Source organism: Hemicordylus capensis, chromosome 12, assembly GCF_027244095.1.
Source record: "Hemicordylus capensis ecotype Gifberg chromosome 12, rHemCap1.1.pri, whole genome shotgun sequence".
Lineage (NCBI taxonomy): Eukaryota > Metazoa > Chordata > Lepidosauria > Squamata > Cordylidae > Hemicordylus > Hemicordylus capensis.
The window spans coordinates 20,053,562-20,076,880 of record NC_069668.1 but is presented as its reverse complement, the minus strand read 5'-3'; the positions used below and the strand labels follow the sequence as shown (position 1 = coordinate 20,076,880).

Below are 23,319 nucleotides of genomic sequence, written 5' to 3'. Positions count from 1 at the left end.
TACATAAATAGCTATGAATTCGGTTGCAGTTGCCAATATAATGCAGACCTTACTGTGGTCCAGCAATTGTTGTAGTAGGAAGTTGGTGCGCATGCGCATGTGAATGCACATGAGCAGTAACACATGAAGGCCAATGTGCTGCTTTCAAACATAATGTCACGGCTCCTCTGTTTGACCCAAATCATTCAACTGTGAGCCTTGTTTCTCTCCTGCCCCTCTAGGACCCCAGCGATGATTGGATGCTCTTTTGTTGTGAACCGGAAGTTCTTCGGAGAAATTGGCCTCCTCGATCCAGGGATGGATGTCTATGGTGGAGAGAACATTGAGCTCGGGATCAAGGTGGGTGAGAGATTTGCAATTCTGTTGCCTGATGCTGGCGTTATAAAATGGCTCCGCTGTCGCCTTGTGCAGTTGCGTAGCGGTGTGCAGCGAAGTGGGGGGAAGTCCCGCCCCCTCCGTGTCAATCAGCCGTGTTTACAGCGGGGCTTGTCGGGAGAGGGAAGGGCCCTACCTGTGAGGGCGGGCGCGCTTCTGTGAGGCCTTGACTGAAGTGGGAAGAGTTAGTAGCAAGCGTGAATTCTCCCCTTTGCTAAGCAGGTTCCATGCTGGTTTGTTTTTGAATGGGAGATGACATGTAACCACCCTGAGCCACTTTAGGCAGGGCGGTATATCCATCCATCCATCCATCCATCAAATAAATAAATGTGTGGGCACTGCAAGATATTCCCCTTAGGGGATGGAGCCACTCTGGGAAGAGCACCTGCCTGCTTGCATGCAGGAGGTTCCCAGTTCCCTCCCTGGCAGCATCTCCAAGAGTAGGCTGGGAGAGATTCCTGCCTGCAAACTTGGAGAAGTCGCTGCCAGTCTGGGTAGACAATACTGGGCTGTTCTTATGTTCTCCTCTCCTCCTTCCTCCTCCTCCCCACTCCTCCTCCTTGTTCTCCTGATCCTCCTTTTTCTCCTCCCCCTCCTCTTCCTCCCCTCCTCTTCCTCCCCTTCTCCCTTCTCCTCTCCTCTTCCTCTTTTCTCCTCCTCCTCCTCTCATCTCCACCTCCTCCTTTTTCTACTCCTCCACCTCTTTTATCCGTTTCTCCTCTCCTCTCCTCCCCCTCCTCTTCCTCCTTCTCTTTCTCTTCTTTCTCCTCCTCTCCTCCTTTCTCTTTCTCCTCCTCTTCCGCCCCCTCTCCTCCTCCCTCCCTCCCTCTCTTCCTCCTCCCCCTTCTCAGCTGGTTTCTTCAAGGCTGAGTGTCTCTCCCGCCTCTCCCCCCCCATCTCTCTCTCCCCCACTTTTCCCCCAAGGAACCCCCCCCCCAACGCATTGATTGCCTGCTCAGCTAGGCGCAGATCTCGGAGGAAGGCTTTATTGTTAGGAAATTGCCTCTTCCAGCGATTGCATCTTAAATGGATTAAGCTCTTGTTGGGTGAACGCTGATTGGAGATTGCAAGCATGGATAGACAGAGGATCAGGAAGGGAGTCCTCTTCCTGAGGATATAGAGCAGGAAGGGAAGGGTCAAAACCATGAGGGTTTTGGATTTAAGTGCAATACCTGGAGAGGCGTCCTAAATTGTCGGCGGAGGTGGGCTCCGGAATGAGCAGGGCTGCCCAATCCACTTCTTGGGATGGATTTAAGCAAGCTCTGGCTCATATTGTGTGTGGCAAAGGCAGCCCAATAGGTTCGTTTGTGTTGTCGGGGTGCTGCTCACTTGCCCCCCCGTGGTCTCAATCTCCACAACAGCCGGAGTGGCTGGTTCCGGAGTGGGGCAGGGTCTGAAGCGGGGGCAGTCCGCCATTGGCCACGGGCTGAGAATGGAGCGCCCCGTGGCAACCCCTGGGGGCGGGGAGACTGGAGGCCAACCCCACCCACCCCCAACATAGGTGTAGCAGATGCCAGCGAGTCCCTGCAATGTGGATTGAGGGGGAGGAGCCACAGTTCACCAGGGATTGGCAGGCAGACCTGGAATCTGGCAGAAGGGCGGGCTTTAGGGAGGTGTCAGAACCACATGGGGGCATTTCTGGGAGATTGCACCACTGGTGAGGGGGAAGGCTCAGCCTTGGGTGCTCAGGTCCTCCGGGGAGAGAGGCGGAGCGGAGGCATCGTTCGGAGGATTCAGGTGGTCCGAAGCCCCCTCTCCAGTACTCCGAGGTACTGGGGAGACAGCGCGAGACGGACACATGTGTTGGACCCATTCGGAAGGAGCAAGGCAGGGCATTTCTATCCCTGTAGGTGGCCTAGGCAGTCATTTAGGATGCCCAGTCTCTGGGGCATGGGCGAGGCCACTGTCTGCCCCTCCACCACACCCAAGTAAACGGCCTGTGTGTGGCTAATTTTTCTCTATATTGAATGTTGGGGGTGGCTTCCAGGGTCATACTTTCCCTTGGTTGCCAAAACTTTTAGGGGTGATCCGAGAAAGGGATGGATGGTCCTGACCTCAGAAGTCATCTGTTTTTGTCCCTGTGTCTTTCTGTCCCCATCTTGATGGAGGAACAAAGGAAGCTGCCATATACAGAGTCAGACCATTGGTCCAACTAGCTCAGTATTGTCAACCCAGACCGGCAGTGGCTTCTCCAAGTCTTTCTCAGCCCTATCTTGGAAATGCTGCCAGGGAGGGAACTTGGGACCTAGGTGTTCTTCCCAGAGCGGCCCCATTATCCCCTAAGAGGAATATCTCACAGTGCTCACACATGTAGTCTCCCATTCAAATGCAAACCAAGATGGACCCTGCTTAGTAAAGGGGACAATTCATGCTTGCCACCACAAGACCAGCTCTCCTCCAGTCAGTTTGCGATTGCTAACATGGTTGTTTGTGTTACATTCTGCTTTCATTTCCAAGCAGATTTTTTTTTTAAATGACAAAAATTGAATTCTTAACAATTGAATCTGATGCCAATTCAGAATGGTGCAGCCACAGTTGTAGAGCATCTTCTTTGCAGAAGGCCCCGGGTTCAATTCCTGGCAGAATCTCCAGGTGGGAAAGACTCTTGCCTGAAACCTTGGAGAAGCTGCTGCCAGTCAGTGTAAACGATACTGAGCTAGACCGACCAAGGGTCTGACTCAGTAGAAGCCAGCTTACTATGTTTTTAGTAAGAAAAGGGATTTTTTCCCCTCTTTGGCAAAAACGTCAATCTTATTCACCCTGTTGTAATGTGCTGCTACCATGGGGGAATGCTCCACATTGTCTAACTTGAGGACGGGATTGAAAGTAGCCTTTCTCGAGCTAGCAGTGTGACATCTCGCCTTCTCGTCCATCTCAGAAGCTTTGCTAAATGAAATCATTTTGCCATTGGAGAGAAATTAAATTGTCCCTTTCCTGCCCTCCCTCCAAGGAGCTTCTGCAGTATGTAAATGTATTTAAATGTAATCGACTGAGTAATCAATTGGTTAAAAGCCAGGCACTTAATCAACTCAACAAACCTTTCATCAGTTTAAAGCGATTACCTGCCTCTTGTTGGCCAGAGGAATTATGTTTTCATAGAGATGATGTCTCTTTTTGAGAGGCAATCAGTGTCTCCCAGAGTGATCATTCATGGCAGGAATTAGCATCTCCGTGTGATTACAGAGCCCTGTTGAAAGTCTCCCTGGGAAGACTGCAGCCCTGGGCTATCGAGACTTCCTTCTGGAGACTGCTTTCCAAAATAGCTGCTCTCCGTGGCGTGTGTCAGGTTTGAAAGAAGAAGAGGAGAATGTGACCTTTCTTCGCTGACAGTGGCAGCCAAAGAAGCCACACTCACTCGCAATGCTGATAAAAACCCAGGGAAGAATATCGAAAGATGGATTGAACAGGGCAAGGCAGTCCTGTCTGTTTCAGATTGGCAAGGCATTCATCACAAAGGTGCGGGTTAGGGATGGGCAAACCTGGCCAGCTCAAGGGCTTGCCCTCAAACTGAACCAGATCCGGTTCGGCTTGGACTCGAACCGAACCCACCCACCCCCAGCTGGTCCAGGGGTTCTAACTGCTAAAAAAACAAGATTTCGCTTTAAAAACTCACTGCTTGCAGGGAGCACTGTGGGAAGTTTCCCGGCTGTTCCCCTTTCCCCGCTGGCCTCCATTCGTCCCGGTTCAGGCTGTTTCAGTCCATTTTAGGCCCGTACCGGGCCTTTTCACACTGGCGGCAGCCGTTTTAGAGGCCACCACATAGGCTCACTGGCCATCTGCATGGCCTGCATCATGGAAGCCCCCGCTGGAGGCGGTGAGTTTGTGGGATTTTTTTAAAATTTCTTTTTACTGTTACAGCTCCTGGACTGGCTCGAACTTGAGGCAGACCGGTGGGGTATGTTCGGGGGTGCCAACGCTGAACATTCCCGGTTCCGTTTGAGTCCATTTTGATTTGCTCAGCAGCTGTGTTAAGACCTGGGCAAAATAAGTTAAATATATATTTTTGACTTCCTGGATAAAGCCGTGGAAAGGACCACTGTGGGCCAAGCTGTGCATAAAAGCAATCTCTGGCAGCCTCGCTCACAGTCCCGTTGGCGGGGTGTGTGTGTGTGTGTGCTTTCAGCAGCTGCTGGTGCTGTCAGGGAACCACAGTTCTAGGCACCTTGCCCAGCCCCATTAAAAAAGGTGCCATTAGCAAAGCTGGGACGTTGCTCCAGGAGGTTCAGGCTTTGGCAAAACACTTTCCGTGAATCCATTTTCTTTTTTAAAGAACGCCCTACGCCCCCCACCCCCGCCGCCCCGTTCTTCAGCACTGCAGCGAAAATAAATCCATTCCAGATGAAGTGTGGGAATAGGAAAGAAAGCACCGTTAATGTTCCTCCCTGCTACGGCAATCCCCTTTTCTTCCCTTGCCCCTGATCTTGGCCGCTTTCGAACCCCTTTCCCCTCTCGGGCTTACGTTGCAAGTGCCACGAACGTCAGCTTCTTTTTTTGCTCACTGGACGATGGATGCATGATGGGATCTTTCGTTCCCTCGCCAACCCGAGAATGCAAGCGAGTCGAAATAATTCTTGCGCGCTGCTAATCAGTCTCTATGAACTGAGTAAAGAGTTGAGGTTTGTAAAGTTTGTAAGGTAAGGTCACCATTCCACCTGCCTGATTTAAATCGGGAGCCCAAATGGCAGTCGCGATTAGGAAACAGAAAAATCCCTGAATACGTCGGGTTCATGATCTCCCATCAAGTCATTCACAATTAGTTATCTGCTTCCCTCTCTATGGTCACTGAACATTCAGCAGGGGTGCGGGAGAAGCCATCTATGTTGTGCAGACATCGCAGGAGCTGAAATGTCAGGAAGAAGACACGAGAGCTGGTTTCTTTTAAAAAGAGGGATAAAGGGGAGGAAATTCTTAGGCACCGAAGCTCAGCTTCCATTTCCTTTTAGAGAGCAACCCCACTCCTCACTGTGAGCTTTTGTTCCCTGTCTACTTTTAATTATCCCAGCTTGAAAGTAATTGGAATTTCAGGCCCCTACATCCCGAAAGGTAACGAACAAAAACGTACATTGCCATATGTGTAAGGCATGCATTTTTATGGTCCCTATTCCCCCGATTGTATTTATGGCCACTTCTTGCTGGTCAGTCACTACCCTAATTTTGTCCTTGGTTTTTCCTTCTCATCATCATGGAATTTGAGAGCTGGGAGGGTCCCTGGAGCTCATTTTCTAGGGATGTGCAAACCGGCTCGAAGTCGAGCCGGTTCGCCATCGAACCGGGCCAGCTCGAGGGCTCACCCTCAAGCCAGACCATGTCCGGTTCGGCTCAACCTCAAGTTGAACCCCCCTCCCTGAGCCGACTTGGAGCCGGTTTGGGGGTTCTAAGGGGGGAACCATCCCAGCAACAGCCACTGGAGGGATGCTGTGCTGGGGCTGGATAGGGCCAGTTGCTCTCCCTCTGCTAACAGAATCCCTCTGCTAACAGAATCACCACTTTAAAAGGTGTCTCTTTTTCTCAGTTAGCAGGGAGTTACTCCAACCCCTGCTAACTGGGCTACCCCTGCTAACTGGGCAAAGAGGCACCTTTTACCGTGGTGATTCTCTTTATTTAGCAGGGGGAGAGTAACTGGCCCTATCCACCCCCAGCACAGGACCTCCAGTGACTGTTGCTGGTGTGTGTCTTATGTTACTTTTTAGATTGTGAGCCCTTTGGGGACAGGGACCCATCTTATTTGTTTGTTATCTCTCTTTGTAAACCTCCCTGAGCCATTTTTGGAAGGGCGGTATAGAAATCGAATTATTAATAATAATAATAATAACGACAACAATAACAACAACAACCCCTGGCTAAGTGCCAGAATCAGCTACAGTGTTGATTCTGGCCATGAAACTCACTGGGTGACTCTGGGCCAGTCATGGGTCTCTCAGCCTAACCCACCTCACAGGGTTGATGTGAGGATAAAAATAACCGTATACACTGCTCCGAGCTCCTCAGAGGAAAAGTGGGATAAGGAGTGTAAATAAATAAATAATAAATAAATAATGCAGGTAAAGACAGAAGGATCTTCCTGCCCTGAATTATCCCCCTCATCCTACAAGGAGGGGGAACATGACTCTCAGACATATCCGTATGTCCGCCCCTTTCGTTCTCCCCAGCAACGTCTGGCCCAGTGATGGGAACTTGGCAGGGGAAGGGTGAACATTTCACAGCGTTGCTTCCAGTGTGTTGCATGAGCTTAAGCAGCCTGCTGTCATTGCGATGATCCTTTCTGGGCCTTGGTGCGTTGTGCAGGCATCCTCTTGGAACCCCCCCCCACGCCTCCCCCCCATGCCCACACATAATGGGCGATTAGGAGGAGAGTGTTCCTGCATAATGCACAGGCAGCCCCAGCGATGGCAAATCTGAGATCTCTCGCTCTTGTGAAAGAGACGTTTGGAATGATTGGCCAGCCGAAGTAGAAACTAACTCCGGGCGCATAAAATATTTGGACAAGTCCAAACTTTGAAAGCATGGTTTATTTATTTATTTATTTATTTTTAAAAAGAGTCCCAGTTTCATTTTAAAAGCTGTCACCTCTTGATAGGCAGATGCAAACAGGAAGCGTGATAATAATCTATCAGCGTGGGCAGAAGGAATCCAAATAGCCGACAAAAGGTTCTGACTTTTAAGTCAGCCTGCTTAAGGCCACCCAAAACTTGCATCTCTGATTTGATGTTTTCAATGATATTAATTGTACACCACCCAGCGATGCAAGTTTTGGAGAAATGTTTTAGATAGATAGACAGACAGACAGACCAGTAACCCTCAGACTATGCAAACTGTTGGATTCAGGTAAATGTGGCACATATGCAAAGTAATATGCAAAACAAGAAAGCAAATTAAGAAAAGCAAAATAATAAAGCAAAAGGAATAATGGCGCTTGTCACCTTCTGAGATCAGCTCACAAGGCAAGGATGAGGGTCCCAAGTCAGACCCTCTCCTCTGAGTGGCAGTGGCTTTCTCTGATTTCCACCCTGCCTGACTTGGAGATGCGGCCAGGAATTTCAAGCTTCTGCATAGGTAGGTACTCTTCCTGAAGCGGCCGCATAGTCTGGGAAACAGACCAGCGGGGATTTGAACCAGCAGCCTCTTGCCCTCTAGGCACGTCACTTCCCCGCTGCGCCATTAGGTGGCTTTGCTTTGGGGTAAATATAGGGATAAGCTGTATTTTACCTCTATTTTGAAGGGGGCCGTTTGAAATTCAGAGCTGTCTTCTCGTTGGGTGAATACGGTATCCTCTCCGTTCTCCGCAGCATTCTAGTCACTGCCTTATAAGTCCAACCAGGGTTAGTTTTTGCTTTTGATGGGAGTTCACCCCCCACCCCACGTTCATTCTCATTCTCTCTCTCTCTCTCCCCCTTCCTCCAGGTCTGGCTCTGCGGAGGGAGCATGGAGGTACTTCCCTGCTCTCGAGTCGCCCACATTGAGCGCAAGAAGAAGCCCTACAACAACAACATTGGCTTCTACACCAAGAGGAATGCGTTGCGGGTGGCCGAGGTGTGGATGGACGGCTACAAATCCCATGTCTACATCGCTTGGAACTTGCCCTTGGAAGTATGTGATGAACTGTCATTGGAGGGGCCAGGGATCTGTACTCTTATGCAGATGTGGCTGGAGGAGAGCGGGTCTCGTGGTAGCGAGCATTCCTGCCTTTGAGGCTGTCCGACGAGTAGCCCTTGATAGACCTCTCCTCCATGAAGTGATCCAAACCCCTCTTAAAGCCACCCAGGTTGTGGGCTGTCACCACATCTTGTGGCAGAGAATTCCACAAGTGGATGATGCGTTGTGTGAAAAAGGACTTCCATTCGTTGGTCCTAGATTTCCCGGCAATCAATTTCATGGGATGACCCCTGCTTCTCGTGTGATGGGAGAGGGAGAAGAATTTCTCTCTATCCACTTTCTCTACCCCATGCATGATTTTATAGACCTCTATCATGTCTCCCCGCAGTCAGAAGGAAGGTGCTCTAGGCCCCTGATCATCTGGGTTGCCCTCTTCTGCACCTTTTCCAGTTCTACCATGTCCTTTTTTAGATGTGGTGACCAGAATTGTATGCAGTACTCCAGGTGTGGCCCAATTCAATCATTGCAAATGAAGTGACCAAAGTCCCACGGTGCTGTATCCTTGTTTATTTGAGCCCAACGCGTATCAGCCGAAGCCGCCTTTAGGGGCCGAATACTATCCACTGTAATCCTGTCATAAAAACACTCCTTCAAAAACAGGTGACAATATCTTGGACTAGCCAAAGCTAATGAAGGACATTTGCATCTGTCATTGGTGCTTCTCGTTGGTCTTCACCGAATTCAATCATTGGCAGCATTTCCAGGTAGGGCTGGGCAGGTCCCTGACCGGGCCCGCGGTTCGCTTCTCCCAATCAGTGTAGACAGCCCTGACTAGATGGACCAATGGTCTGACTTGCTCTAAGACCACTCCCTGTGTTAACCATGCAGTGTTTCTCTCTCAGAATCCAGGCATTGATATCGGGGATGTCTCTGAGCGAAAAGCACTCAGGAGAAGCTTGAAGTGTAAGAATTTCCAGTGGTATTTGGATAATGTCTACCCAGAGATGCGAAGATACAATAACACCATTGCATATGGAGAGGTAATTACGAGCAAGCAAAATCAAATATAAATGTCCTGTATTGCCCCAACTAGAAGGTGACTCTGGATTTAAGATGATGTCTTAAAAGATAGAGGTTAAATTTTGTAAATATTGGGTAAATACCTGTATTGGTATTCATAGGTAAATTGTATAATGTACAGGCAAACCTCATTATTTGCAGACCTGCTATCCACAGTTCTGCATATCCGCAGTCAGAGAATCTATACCCGACCTCAACATTTGCGGATATGAAAGGGTTAAAACTTGTGTATTCCTAGGTGGCCGGAAATGACTTTTTCTGCCCGCCCCCCGGAACCTAAGCCCCAAATTCCCATTCACTCAGTGACTCGTTATCTGTGGTGCTGTTATCTGCTGAAATTGTCAGGAACGGAACTCCTGCGGATAACGAGGTTCACCTGTAACATGCTGGCAAATTTACCTGTATTGTTAAATTGGGTAAATATCTGTATTTGCCCAAAAGAAAAAAGAAAAAACCCAAATTCAAGGTGATCCCCCTGTATTTAACAGGAAAGAACTTGGGTGGGGGGACCTCCTCATGGACATGGGTAAATACGGTACATAATTGCACAAGTGGCAGATTTATACTAGGGTGTGCGGAAAGTTCCCCATAGAGAATTTGCAACTTTGATTTGTTGAGTTACCTCTGTGTTTGGGCTGAACTGGGTTGCGATCTCGTCGGTTGCGCTCTGCAATGCCCCGTGAATTAATTCCTCATCTGCCAAGGTCTACGTCAAGAGGCAAGCAGTCATTCCTTCCATAATTCATTTTCCACGGCTAACACAAATGCGTATTTATGGAGGCACCTTTTACTGTTTCAAGTCACAATTTCGCTCCCTGCTGTCTGCACAAGGGCTCTGCTCAGATTACCATTTCAAAAGGCAAACCCTCCCTTTTAAGAGAAGTGGTTGATTGTAAAGCAAAAAAGTGCTTTAACAAACTGTGCAGAGACCGACACCAACCTATACATGGCGTCCAAAGCGCCACATTGGAGAGGCCCATCCCATTCCCATGAACGGTTGCAAACAATGGTTGTAAGCTGTTGGGTTACATGCATTTCTGCTGCAGGACATGCATCTACATTTTTGTTACAGCTTCGCAACAACAAAGTGAAGGACGTCTGCCTTGATCAAGGACCGCAAGAGAACCGCACTGCGATCCTCTATCCATGCCATGGATGGGGGCCACAGGTTAGAATCGGCATCCGTTACCATTGTGGGGCTACAAGCGGAGGCGGCAGCAAGGTCTCGGGTTCAGATCTTGGATCGATGATGATGATAATAATAATTAATAATAATTAATATAAATAATAATAAGAACAGCAGCAATAACTGGCCAGCTGGGCAACTGAATGGGAGGTTACACTGGGGGCCAGGAGTCCCACCCCTTTCTGACCCCCATTCCAGGCAAGGCCCTTTGCTGTCGTCCCCTTTGGAGACAGGCTCCAGTTCCCAGGTGAGCCCTCCACCTCTGGTTCTGCTCTGACCTTGCAGTGCCTCCACTTGGGAGTTTCTGGAGTGGCAGGGAAGGTTCCAGAGAGGGAAAAGGGGCTCCTTGGGGAGGATGAGTTCCTCTGAGGGTGACCCCAGCTTCCTCAGAGCAGGTGGCTGTAAGATGAGCAAGCCCAGGCTGCTCAGGGACCATAGGCCCTGGGGGGTTCTCACTGGGGCTCTGGCTGGGACTTGCTCTTTTTTCCTCCTCCTTTTCTTCCTCTTCTTCCTCTTCCTTTTCCTCTGCCTCTGCCTCTTCCTCCACCTTTTCCTCTGCCTCCGCTTCTTCACCTCCTCCTCCTCTTTTATCTCCTCCTCTTCCTCCTCTTTTCTCTTCTTCTCTTCTTCCTCCTCCTCTTTTCTCTTTCTCCCTCCTCCTCTACCCTCCTCTTCCTCCTCCTCCTCTTTCCTCTCCTCTTTTCACTTTTCCCCTCTCCTCTTCCTCCTCCTTTTCCCTTCTTCCTCTTCATCCTCCTCCTTCCTCTGCTTCCTCCTCCTCCTCCTCTTTTCTCTTCTTCCCACCCTCCTCTTCTTCCCCTTCCTTCCTCCTCCTCTTCCTATTCTCCCCTCCTCTTTATCTTCCTCCTCCTCTTTTCTCCCCCTCCTCTTTTCTTTTCCCTCTCCTCTTCCTCCTCTTTTTTCTTCTTCCCTCCTTCCTCTTCATCCTCCTCTTTTTCTGTTTCCTCCTCCTCTTCCTATTCTCCCCTCCTCTTTATCTTCCTCCTCCTCTTTTCTCCCCCTCCTCTTTTCTTTTCCCTCTCCTCTTCCTCCTCTTTTCTCTTCTTCCCTCCTTCTTCTTCATCCTCCTCTTTCTCTGTTTCCTCCTACTCTTTTCTCTTCTTCCCACCTTCCTCTTCTTCCCCTTCCTTCCTCCTCCTATTCTCCCCTCCTCTTTATCTTCCTCCTCCTCTTTTATCTTCTCCCCTCCTCTTCCTCTTCCTCCTCCTCTTTTCTACCCCTCCTCCTCTTCTACCTACTCCTCTTTTCTTTTCCTCTCCTCTTCCTCCTCTTTTCTCTTCTTCCCTCCTTCCTCTTCATCCTCCTCTTTCTCTGTTTCCTCCTCCTCTTTTCTCTTCTTCCCACCCTCCTCTTCTTCCCCTTCCTTTTTCCTCCTCCTCTTTTCTCTCTTCCTCCTCCTTGGGATCCCAGGTCAGCCCTAAAATTGTTCCTGACAATTCTCAGAACTGTCACCCATATACAGGAACATTTAATGGAACAGAAGAATACCGAGGGAAGCAGGTCAGACCTTTTGCTGGTTCAACTAGGATGACTCCTTGTTGCTAACTTTAGGCTGAATGCAAATGTCGGGTGCTTAATTACTTTTGTGAAAGAGAGTCGCGGTTCTCAGGCCTCCCCTCTGAACATCTGGGTTGTGGGCAGGCCTGGTTAATTAAGGTTCTAAACATGCCTTGTTTGTTGTCTGGCGAAGAGAGGGATTAAATAATACAATAAGCAGCTGTCTCTCTCCTCCTCATAACCCCTTTTAAAAATGAAATCGGCAAACGGGAGGCATCCTTGTTGCAAGCCATCAGTTTGAAGAGAATGAGATGGACGCTTTCAGGTTGGCATGTGTCAAATATGGTGTCCTAAACATGGGTTTTGGGATCAGCAGATGCACATCCAAAAGGAAGGAAGAAGCATCTACTGATCACAAAACCCAAGTTAAGGGTAACGCATTCCACCATATTCAAGAGGAATATTTGTTTGTTTGTTTTTTATTTAACATTTAAATACTTACATATTCATATTTATATAACCCCTGCTAACTGGGCAAAGAGGCACCTTTCAACGTGTTGATTCTTTTTATTTAGCAGGGGGAGAGCAACTGGCCCTCTCCATCCCCAGCACAACATCCCTCCAGTGACTGTGGCTGGGGTCTCTCTTACGTTTCTTTTTAGATTGTGTGTGAGCCCTTTGGGGACGGGGTCCATCTTATGTATTTGTTTATTTCTCTGTGTAAACCGCCTTGAGCCATTTTTGGAAGGGCGGTATAGAAATTGAATTATTATTAATAATAATATACTGTCCCAAATTCTCATTTCGGGGTGGTTTATAGTAAAACAGCACAAATTAAAAAATCCCAGCTAGGGAATCCTTCTTTACTCGTAGCCGGATTCCCCTTTACAAGTATTACCTCTGAGCTGGACTGCAAGCCATTTCTTCAAACCGGGGGCAGTCCAGTTTGAACTCGGACCACCTGAACCGGGCCGGCTTGATGTCAAGGCTGACTCGAAGCGAGCTGGCTTGCACATCCCTAGTGAGCACTTAGGGGATGTGGCCACTTCAGGAAGAGTACCTACAAGCTTTCATGCAGAAGATCCCAGATTTAGTCCCTGGCAGTATTCCTAGATAGGGCTGAGAGAGATTCCTGCCTGATGGAGAAGATGTTGCCAGCCTGTTCAGACAATACTGAGCTAGGTGGACCAAGGGTCTGACTCGGTAGAAGGCAGTTTCCTAGGTTCCTGACGTCAACATGATGGGGGAGTCGCTCTGTGTCCTTCTCACCTGCCTCATCCTCATCCTCTCAGCCGATTTGCTTTATCTGGGAAAAAACAAGCCTCCCAGCTAGTGCCCAACTGCAAGCTGGAAGGGAGAGGCTGAGGAAGCATGTGGGAGGAGGCCAACTGGCCCCACTCCTGGTGTCAGCATAAGGAGTCCGGCCAACAGCCCCTGGGGGGTCGCCTCTGGAGCTGGCACGCCACTACAAGAAGGTTGCCGACCCCTGGTCCACAGCACTACCCAGAGATGCTGCCAGGGAGGGAACCGGGGACCTTCTGCACACTACAGCCCCATTGCTCACACGTATTGAGTCTCTTGGTATTGAAGTAGTTAAGTCACAGCTTTTAATCCTCTCCATTTCAACCTCCCTCTTTTCTCCCCCTTCTCCTCCTTTCTTCCTTTCTCCTCCTCCTTTTTGTCCTCCCCCCTTCTTCCCTCCTCCTTTCTTCCTTGATCCTCTTCCTTCTCCTCCTTCCTCCTCCTCCTCCTCCTCTTTTCTCCTCTTCGTGCTTCTCCTTTCTTCCTTGCTTCTCTTCCTCCTCCTTTTCCTCCCTTTTTCCTCCTCCTCCTCTTCCACTTCCTTCTCCTCCCTTCCTCCTCTTTCTCCTCCTCTTCCTTTGCCTCCCTTTCTCCTCCTTCTCCTCTTCCTCCTCTTCATTTTTCCTCCTCCTCCTCCTCCTTTCTTCCTTGCTCTTCCTCTTCTCCTTTCTTTCTTTCTTTCTTTCCCTCCTCTTCCTCTTCCTTTTCCTCTTCCTTTTCCTCCCTTTTTCCTTCTCCTGCTCTTCCACTTCCTCCTTCTCCTCTTCCTCCTCCTCTTCCTCCAGCTTGCCCGCTACACCAAAGAAGGCTTCCTTCATCTGGGTGCTCTCGGGACCACAATACTCCTGCCTGATACCCGCTGCCTGGTGGATAATATGAAGAGTCGGTTTCCCCAGCTCCTCGACTGTGAGAAAGTTAAAAGCAGTCTCCATAAGCGCTGGAATTTTATACAGGTCTGTAGTTGCCAATTTTTCACAGATCGAAATGGGGATAAGTTTGAGACACACACATATTATCATACCTACCACTACCACCCTCCTTCCGCATGGACACCCTCCATCTGGTTTCTGCTTTATTTACTACGCAGTATCTGGATCTTCATTTTATTTAATAGCCAAGAGGGTATTACTCCCCTGCTAGCTGAGCAAAGAGGCACCTTTAAAGTGATGATTCTCTTATATTTAGCAGGGGGACAGCAACTGGCCCTATGCATCCCCAGCACAGCATCCCTCCAGTGGCTGTTGCTGGGGTCTTTCTTTTTTTAATTTGTGAGCCCTTTGGGGACAGGAAACCATTTAATTAATTAATTCATGTATGCATCCATCCATTCATTTTTTTCTGTGTAAACTGCCTTAAGAACTTTTGCTGAAAAGCAGTATCTACATATCCCTAGTTCTAGTAGTCGTATTTGTTGTGAAGTTGGAAAATAATATTTGCTACGTTACTGACACATCAAAGTCAGCTTCTGCGGCTGCACGTAGTGAGAGCTGGTTCTGAATTGTCTGTAACGGAGCCGAGAACAATTATGCCTTTTCAGGTGTGTGCAACTTGCTTTGATACTAGTGTATGCATTCCCCCTCCCCCTGTTCTTAATTTCAGAACGGCGCAATTTTAAATAAAGGAACGGGGCGCTGCTTGGAAGTGGAGAATAAAGGCATGTCGGGCATGGAACTTGTTCTCCGCAGCTGCACGGGACAGAGGTGGGCAATAAAGAACTTCATCAAGTAGGCCCTTCACCCTCGACTCAAGAACTCTTAAGGCCACGATTTCGGAAAGCTAGACATTTGAAACAACTCCTCTGTTCTATTCACAACGTCAGGGAATCTTAAGGGGAGAGGAGATTTCGTTCTTTGTTTTCCTTTTATTTATTGAAACTTTCTCTCCGCTGGATGAAAATGTTCTGGACCTGCAGGTCAGCACGCGAGTGGCATTTCCACAGAGATGTCCAGAGACTGAAGTTGTAAACTGGAAGTGATTTCTCAGCTTTGTAAACCGCCCAGAGATGGACGTTTGGGCAGTCTACAAATTTGATGAGTAAATAAATAATAAGACACTTGTAGACCTTTCCCATTGCCTCCCCGCAAATGAAGACCCAGCAAAACGTACAGAAGAAAGGAGACCATGGATTTTATTTTATTTTTTTAGAAACCCACACATATCTGGCAGGCGAGATAACATACTAACGTCCATCATCCTCACTGCAGAAGGAGCACTTCTGTCGTCCCCTCTATCCGGGGCAATGAGACTGGCGGACTTCTGAAGGCACATGCAAAATGATTTCTTCATTCAGGCACCTTGTGGGGTCATCTGCAGAATAACCACCCCACAAAAACCATAATGTCCAGCACGATCACCAACTCCACACACACACACCCCACACACACACCTATGCCACCGCCTTTGGCATTTCATCCAGCCGCTAATCTGGAAAGAGAAAGTGCATGATGCTACATGAATGTGTTGAGGATCAATCGGGGGAAGGAGCACCGTAACAACGTTTTCTTCCACCCAATACTGATGCGATGGGATGGCTTTTGTGGTCGGCGTGGTTTTTAAAGTGCAACCCTCAGAATGACTGTTTCAAACCAGAAAACCCTCATGTAACCTTGTGCAATTGTGCTTTAGAGACAAGAAGATGCACTCTCTCTCTCCCGGGCCAGAAATGGCTGTTGTGTTTGCCTTTCCCCACCCCACCACCCCTGACATTTGTGGACAGTCTTGTCTTCTGAAACCATTAGATAGCGAAAAGGAGAGGATGTTCTTGACCGTTTGGTTCATGGAAGTGGGCCCAAGAGTGGGAAACTAATAATAATAATAATAATAATAATAATAATAATAATAATAATAGAAGAAAAAGAAATAGGGGAAAAAATACAAAGATCTACAAATGGAAACTGAAAGGCTGTGGCAGAAGAAGACCAAAATAATCCCAGTAGTAATTGGCACCCTAGGTGCAAGCACCTCAACACCGCAGGGGCCACAGAAATCACCATCATCCAATTATAAAAAGCAACTTTACTGGGAACAGCCTACATTCTGCAGCAATATCTATAATAATAATAATAACAACAATATTAATCATAAAATTCAGCCATCCCAGGTCCTTTGGAAGGACTTGATGTCAGGATAAAACAAACCAGTCAATAACACCTGTCTGACTGTGTAAACAAGAAATAATAATAATACAAGTTTATCTGTTAGCTGCACCATAGCAAATTGTTCTCTGGGTGAAACAGATAAAACGCATCCAATCACGGATAAAAACAGACAAAACGCATCCAATCACAGATAAAAACAGGTAAAATGCATGCAACCACAACACCCCCCCAAAAAAATACAAAATATAGTACAAAACCATTTAAAATCTTGGTTTCTGAAGTCAATTTATCATTGACTTAATCTTCCAAGGGGTGGTTGCATGTGGTCGCCCCATAAAACTGAGGGGCAGTAACGATTTTGACAGACAAGAGGGGGTATTTCTTCACACAATATTTAATGTGTGGGATTCACTGTGATGCTCATTACCTTTTACGGCTTCAAAAAGGGATTTGGCCAAGTCAAGGAGGGGCTGTCCGGGATGGGGGGGGGCTCTCCCTTCTGGAACTACCACCTATGGTGGTAAAGTGGAATTGTTGAGGGGAACAGCTGAGCTCATGCTTTTGGGTGCAGAAGGTCCAAGTAGCTATCCTTGGTCTCTCCAGTTAAAAAGATCTCAAGCTGGTTGAGACAAGTCTGAGACTCTGGAACACGGCTGCCGGTCAGAGTAGGCAATGCTGAACTCGATGGATCAAGGGTCTGACTCAGTCGATGGCAGCTGCCTGCTCATGAGCTCTGTATGTCACTGACTACCAGTCTGTGGCAACCACTGCTTGGGGACAGGGAGGGGAGACTGCTGTTGGAAGGGTCTGCCTTGTGATGATGGGGAAACAGGATAAGATGGACCTTGGGGCTGACCCATCGATGCTCTCCTGACGCTCACATGTATGCACTTTCATTTTGGCTATGTTTTATGGACTTGGGGCCCATTACGAGGAGTCCTATTGGAAGCCAAAGCTTTCCTCAGCCAGCGAGCTCACGAGGTGACCTTGGGGTGGTCACTCTTCCTCCGCCTGAGTGCGGTAGGCCCATGGATTCTGCACAGATTTCCCTAGACAAAGGGTAAAGTACAAATGTAAGGGATAACCAGGCAGCCCCCTTGAGCTGAATGAGACATCCTGATCTTTTCTTGAAGGGAAAGGTCTGATCCAGCACCAGAGGTCAAAGGCGGGCCCCCCGATCCAAAGCTACATTCGGATTTTGATTCTCTTCCCACCCCCACCCGCCACACACAGGCACCTTGGAACAGGTTCACTCCAGTTTTTAAAGACTTTCCAGTTTAAAAAGTGAGAGGCCAGAGGCCAGCCCAGATAACGTGAACTAGTTACACGATTATTTGGATCATGCCCGTGGCATTGATTCCACGTGGTTAAATTCTAGTTCTGTTCAGCAAGGGATGCAAACTCCATCACCTTTCCTCATGCAGTAACTTCCTGGTGGCCCTTAGATTGGAAAATATAAACAGTAAGGAAGCCTCCAGAATTGCCCTCATCCAAACACCCCAGATGTTGGAAGCAAGGACTTTATTATATATATAATGGCTGCCCTATCGCCCAACTCCATTTGCACTGTGGTTGCACGGTGCAACTGTGAAGCCTATGTTCCACTGCATGCGTGGAACACACAACTATGTTCCATTCCAGCTATTCCCATTCCATTCAATTCCACTCTGTTCCCATTCCCATGCCATACCCAATTCTGTTCTCATTCCCATTCTGTTCCCTTTTTTGTTCCCACCCGACTATTTCCCATTCCACCCACTTATGCTCTAGTCCAACTCTTCCCATTCCTACCCAACTCTTCCCATTCCCATTCCATTTCTTTTTCTATTCCCACACAGCAACAGTCATCCCTCACCAACCGCAAGGAAGGAGGTGGAATAATGAGGAGTCGAGCAGATGGAACCTCTGGAAACCCCCCCCCCCATCACTTACCAACCGTGGGTACCTGGGTCTCAGTTGGCGAGGCTGGACACAATTTCCCACTCACAGAGAATCAGAACTGCGGTTTGTAAAACCACGGTTGGCAAGGGATGACTGTATTTCTAATAGGGTGTGTGCATGAACGTCTCGTGCTGAACCAGTTCACCTCGAACCAGCGCCGGTTCGGACGAATCAATTCGGCACAGTTGGGGCAGCCCGGCGGGGGCAGCGAGAAAACCAATAAGCTGCTTACCCAGCCAGCCTGGCTGCCAGCACCACCACTCACTGCCACTCGCCCCACCAGCACGGCCTCAACCAGTGCACTCCCCCCTCTTTTACCAAGCTGCGGGCTCGGTAGTGACTCGGTTCCAGCCTCCACGCATTTCATTCCTTTTTCTATTTCCACCCAACCATGTCCCACTGCATGCGTAATATTGCACAGTATGTCAAGAAACTGTGTGTCTGGGGTGATGGTGGTGGCCTCGGATGAAAATTCTGCCCACCCCCCCGGCCTCTTCTCAGAAAGGCCCCGAGGGGATGTTCAAATAATCTGGCCTAGTTTCCAAAGTGGAACAGATGCATTAGACATTTTCTATTGTCCTTACACACACACACACACACAAAATTTTGTAGCTTCCCATTGCTTCATTCATAACTTCCCACCCCACTCCATTAAGAACGCGTTCATGTATGCTGACAAATCGTTGTGTGTGTTGTCTGTGTGTGTGATCCTGATGTGATTATAAGCATGATTTCATGAGGAATCATTTTCTCCTCCTTTCTGAAGGGAACTTAGACCTGCCTGCTTTGTTTTTTTGAAAGGTTAGGTGGCTTAGTCATTAGAGTATTTTTTAAAAGACTCTTTTGCAGCCATACTCCCATAAAACCAAGGTTCACGGCACATGGTCTGGGGTTGTAGAGGACTCCACCACGGCCCATTCCTGAGTATCAGTCACATTTCAAAAGTGTCGTCCTTTTGAAACCCATGTGGGGACAGTTGGATCTAAACCAAATTCACAGCACGTGGGGGACCACAGAAATGGCACCCTGTCAAAAGAGGCTGGAAGTAGGCTCTTCTTCTTAGAACTATTAGCTGTGTTCAAAGTTGTACTAACGCACATTCTTTGCATGGATGAAACACAGACACCCCTAGGGTGGACTTGCTTGGATTTCCCGTCCCCAACATCGGCTGGATTTGGGCCCAGATGGGGAGGAGCTCACAGTGTTCCAACATGTCCTTGGAAGATGAGCAGCTCCGCCCCTGCCCTCCACCCCCTGGCTGGCCGCCTCCTACCTGCTTCAGGCCTGCCTCCACTGCCCCTGACTCCGCCTCCACCCATCTCTCCTTGTGAGCCCTTCCTGTTCCAAGGCCAGTTCAGCAATGGGGGCACCAGAATTCTTTCCCGGCTCCGATTAAAATCCATTGCAGTCACACAGACCCCGGAGCTTTTCCACGCAGGGCTTTTAGTCCACATCTCCCCCAGAATAGATGGGGTACGTTCACATATCGGCCAGAATTACCCAAAGTCCCTGCACGCTCTCGGGGAGCACTTCACACACGATCCGGGTTTTTCATTGTGCGTTAGAGTGCAGCCCGATTTATATCCGGGGTGAAATATCCACGTTTTGCATCAGGTTTGTTTTTTTTTTGAAACTTTGAACTCGCAATAAAGCATCGTGTTAAAGCCTGCTATCTGATAATGCTACTGGCAAAAATGACAGTCCATAATGGCCTCGGGGTCATTTTCCTGAACCGCACTAGCAGCCGGCCAGAAACGGACGTCCGAGATCAGTTCTCCTGTCTCCCCTCCTCCAGCCCTGAGTTTGCTGCTGGCTGGCCAGTGTTAAAAGGAAGGAGGAGTGGAGAAAGAGGAACATGTCTGGGGTGGAGCAGGGGGCAAACTTGAATTTGCTCCGAAAAATGTGCGAGCCCTTTCCAGGTCATCTGGAAACTAGGCCACTCGTTCTGGGGCTCAGTCAAAGGGCAGGACAGCAGGTTTGCCCAGGTTTACAGGGAATCACTCCCTTGCGAAGGTTTCAGCATGACCTTTCCCCCAGTCCCAGAATTGTGGCACCCTGGACCTTTGCCTCCCTGGTTCCCCTCCATCCCAAAGCCTTAGGTATGCAGATTTCCTCATTTTTGGCCGCTTGCATGCATGTCCACTTTCTGTTCGGTTTCGGACAGCTTCCTTGGATGAAGTCAAGGTCTATGGTGGTTTCCCTACATTGTTGACTGGAGGCATGTGTGCATTGCTTTTCCTTCCGTATCCAAGAGGCAGTTTTCAAACTGATAACACCCCCGTGTGACTCTTGACGCTCGGTCAGACTTCATTTCCCCGCCAAGGTGTCCCACTGCTCTGTTTACTTTGGCTTGGTTCACATGTTGGCCTGAGTTTACAAACTAGCAGTGAGTGAAAGTTGCTGTCATTTTCTTCCTTCCGACTACATTACTGACTACAATAAAATTTCAGCAAATATTTGAGTGTCAAGTTTTTGTCCTCTCATTTGTGCGTTCACAGATGTAGCCGAATACCTTCTTATGGTGAACAAAAACGTAGTAGGGGTTTGCTTTTGCATTCTTTGGTTTTGTTCTATCTTCACTTGATTTGTTTTTTCAAAAAGATGGTGTCCAGTAGGTATTTTTGAATGCCGTTTCTCCCCAAATCAGGAGTTTGCTCATTTAATAGCCAAGCCAAAGGTTGCTCATTTAAGAGCCAACCCCTCCAGCTTCCCACCCACATGCTCTTCTGCCTCTCTCCTTAGTTGCTGTGGGGCATCAATTTCTGCAATAGTTTCTGCAACCTAGGAGGCATCACTTTCAGCAAGCTTCTTGTAGGGGCGTTTGATGCCTTGGAGGTCAAAGTGCCTGCCCCTCAAATCACTACAACTCCCAAGATACCTTCTGTCCCTGAAATTATTACAACTCCCAAGATACCTTCTGCCCCTGAAATTACTACAACTCCCAAGATACTCTCTGCCCCTAAAAACTACAACTCCCAAGATACCCTCTGCCCCTAAAAATCACTACAATTCCCAAGGTACCCTCTGCCCCTGAAATTGCTACAAGTCCCAAGGTACCCTCTGCCCCTGAAATTACTACAACTCCCAAGATACCCTCTGCCTTTTGCTGGAATTGCAGGGTGGGAACAGACAGAATGACTCTAATGCAAGTTATTTTGAAAAGTCAAGCCACAGAAGGTGCTGCTGCCTCACCTCCAGGAGTGAAAATTAAGCAAACCCTGTCCTGTCTCCTACCAGGTAAAGGGATTGGGGGAAAGAGCGGGGAGGAGGGAGGGGGGAAAGCTTCATTCTGATCAGAAAGAATGCCTTTGATTTTGGACCGAAGGGAATCTGCAATCCATAGGCACCAAATTGAGTTGGAGGCTCCTTCAAAGCGTTGGTGGTGCTTTGCAGGACCCTGGTAATTCAGGCAAGAAATGTCCCAAAGAAATGCCCCAACAGTCACTTCAGCTGTATCTCCATTGGAGAAAGCATGAGGCAGCCATCCAAGACTGTTAGGCAGGAGTCCACCTAAAAGATAGCTTAGCTGTTTAGCCAGCCACGAGCCTTCTTTGGAATAGCAGAGTTCCCAGAAGGGCAGAAAATGTCTGCTACTTAAGAGGGCAGACGGGAATCTCTCCAAATCCTACCCATCAACCGTAGACCAAAAGACAACTAAATGGCACTGATGACATCTTTGACCTCTGTGTCATTTGAAAGCGGGAGGAGAGCTGGTCTTGTGGTAGCCAGCATGGATTCTCTTTGATAAGCAGGGTATGCCCTGGTTTGCATTTGAATGGGAGACTATGAGAGCACTGGAAGACATTCTCCTTAGGGGATAATGGAGCCGCTCTGGGAAGAGCATCTGCCTGCTTGCATGCAGAAGGTCCCAGATTTACTCCCTGGCAGCATCTCCAGATAGGGCTGAGAGAGACTCCTGCCTGCAACCTTGGAGAAGCCGCTGCCAGGGAATGCCCACCTAAATGCCCTGGTTTCTTCCGAATGGCCATAACAATGCATGGGATAACCTGGCTGTTCGGAAGGAACCAGTGCATTCCGTTGGGCGTTCTCTGTCATTCAGTTTAGGATGTCTGGACACTTGTCCATCATATGACTTGCAATCTGATGGTCCCAGGTTCAATCCCAAGTAGGGCTGGGAAAGACTCCTGCCTGAAACTTTAGAGAGCTGCTGCCAGTCAGTGTTGACAATACTGAGTTGGGTGGACCAATGGTATGACTCCGTAAAAGTCAGCTGATTATGTTCCTATCCTATCTCCCCTGTCACCCATTTGTCCAACTTGGGATGCCTCATTTTTAATGCACCAGTAGCCCCTTCGACAGTGACCCTGCATTTTATTATTATAAGCATTCAAATGTTTCAAACACCTGGAATGCCTTGCAAATGTCTTGGGTCCTTTCCTGGATCATTATAGCGAGCTATAAAGAGAGATTAAAGCAACTCTATTAGGGAGGTGTACGAATTTTTCCCCAATTCGATTTGTACCTGAATCGGATCACCCCTCGATTTGTTTTGGGTCCGAATCTGGCCAGCTAGCACAGAGGCAATATGTTTTGTCCACAAATTGCCCCAAGCAGGTAGATTTGGGTACAAATAGTTTTGTACCCGAATCGATTTGCACATCCCTACTCTCCATGTGGCAGTGCAGGATGGTTAAGATCTATTGAACAGAAAAGCACAATTTGTTTTTCTAGCTGAGGGAGTATAGAACACTTACCTGGCAAATTTTCCCGATACATGATCGCCCCATGAACAAAGTGTTTGGAAAGTCATTAGACGTAGCGCAAAATGATTCAACACAAAAGACAGAAGTCTCTTCTGGATATACTGTATATTTTAAAGCCCTTCTGTAAACTCTTAGCGCTGAACCATTAAGGCAAAGTTTCCAGTCCCGTCTTTGACTAGGAGATTGCACACATGGTGGGTGTACTCTGCCCCCTTGCGACTTGTTGGGGTATGTAACTGGCTTCAATGCTTTTGAAGAGATGGGAGTTCTCTGTAACAGCATACCCTGCCCTGGGCTTGACATGGAGACTAGTCTCCAAACCATGCAGACATAACCTTACAGTTCATGCTCGTGTGTGGACAGCTGTAGGAGCATCCATTTCAAAAGCGAACCTGAGAACAGCCCGGGTTCTAGAGTGCCTAGGGGGCTTGATTGGCCAAAGCCATGGCTGGGTTGACCTGTCAAGCTGTCCAGGGCCCTGAGCGGTCACGGTGGAAGCTCC

At 48.5% G+C, this 23,319-nt stretch overlaps 1 protein-coding gene across 1 annotated transcript; it reads left to right on the top strand.

Moving 5' to 3' along the window:
* The first annotated feature begins 225 nt into the window (after positions 1 to 225).
* LOC128336242 (polypeptide N-acetylgalactosaminyltransferase 17-like) lies at positions 226 to 20,549 on the top strand. Its single transcript, XM_053275596.1, has 6 exons — positions 226 to 339; positions 7,777 to 7,962; positions 8,871 to 9,008; positions 10,121 to 10,216; positions 13,840 to 14,007; positions 14,654 to 20,549. Exons 1-6 carry the CDS (start codon positions 232 to 234, stop codon positions 14,780 to 14,782), a joined length of 825 nt encoding a protein of 274 aa, XP_053131571.1. The 5' UTR covers positions 226 to 231; the 3' UTR covers positions 14,783 to 20,549.
* Positions 20,550 to 23,319: the final 2,770 nt, after the last annotated feature.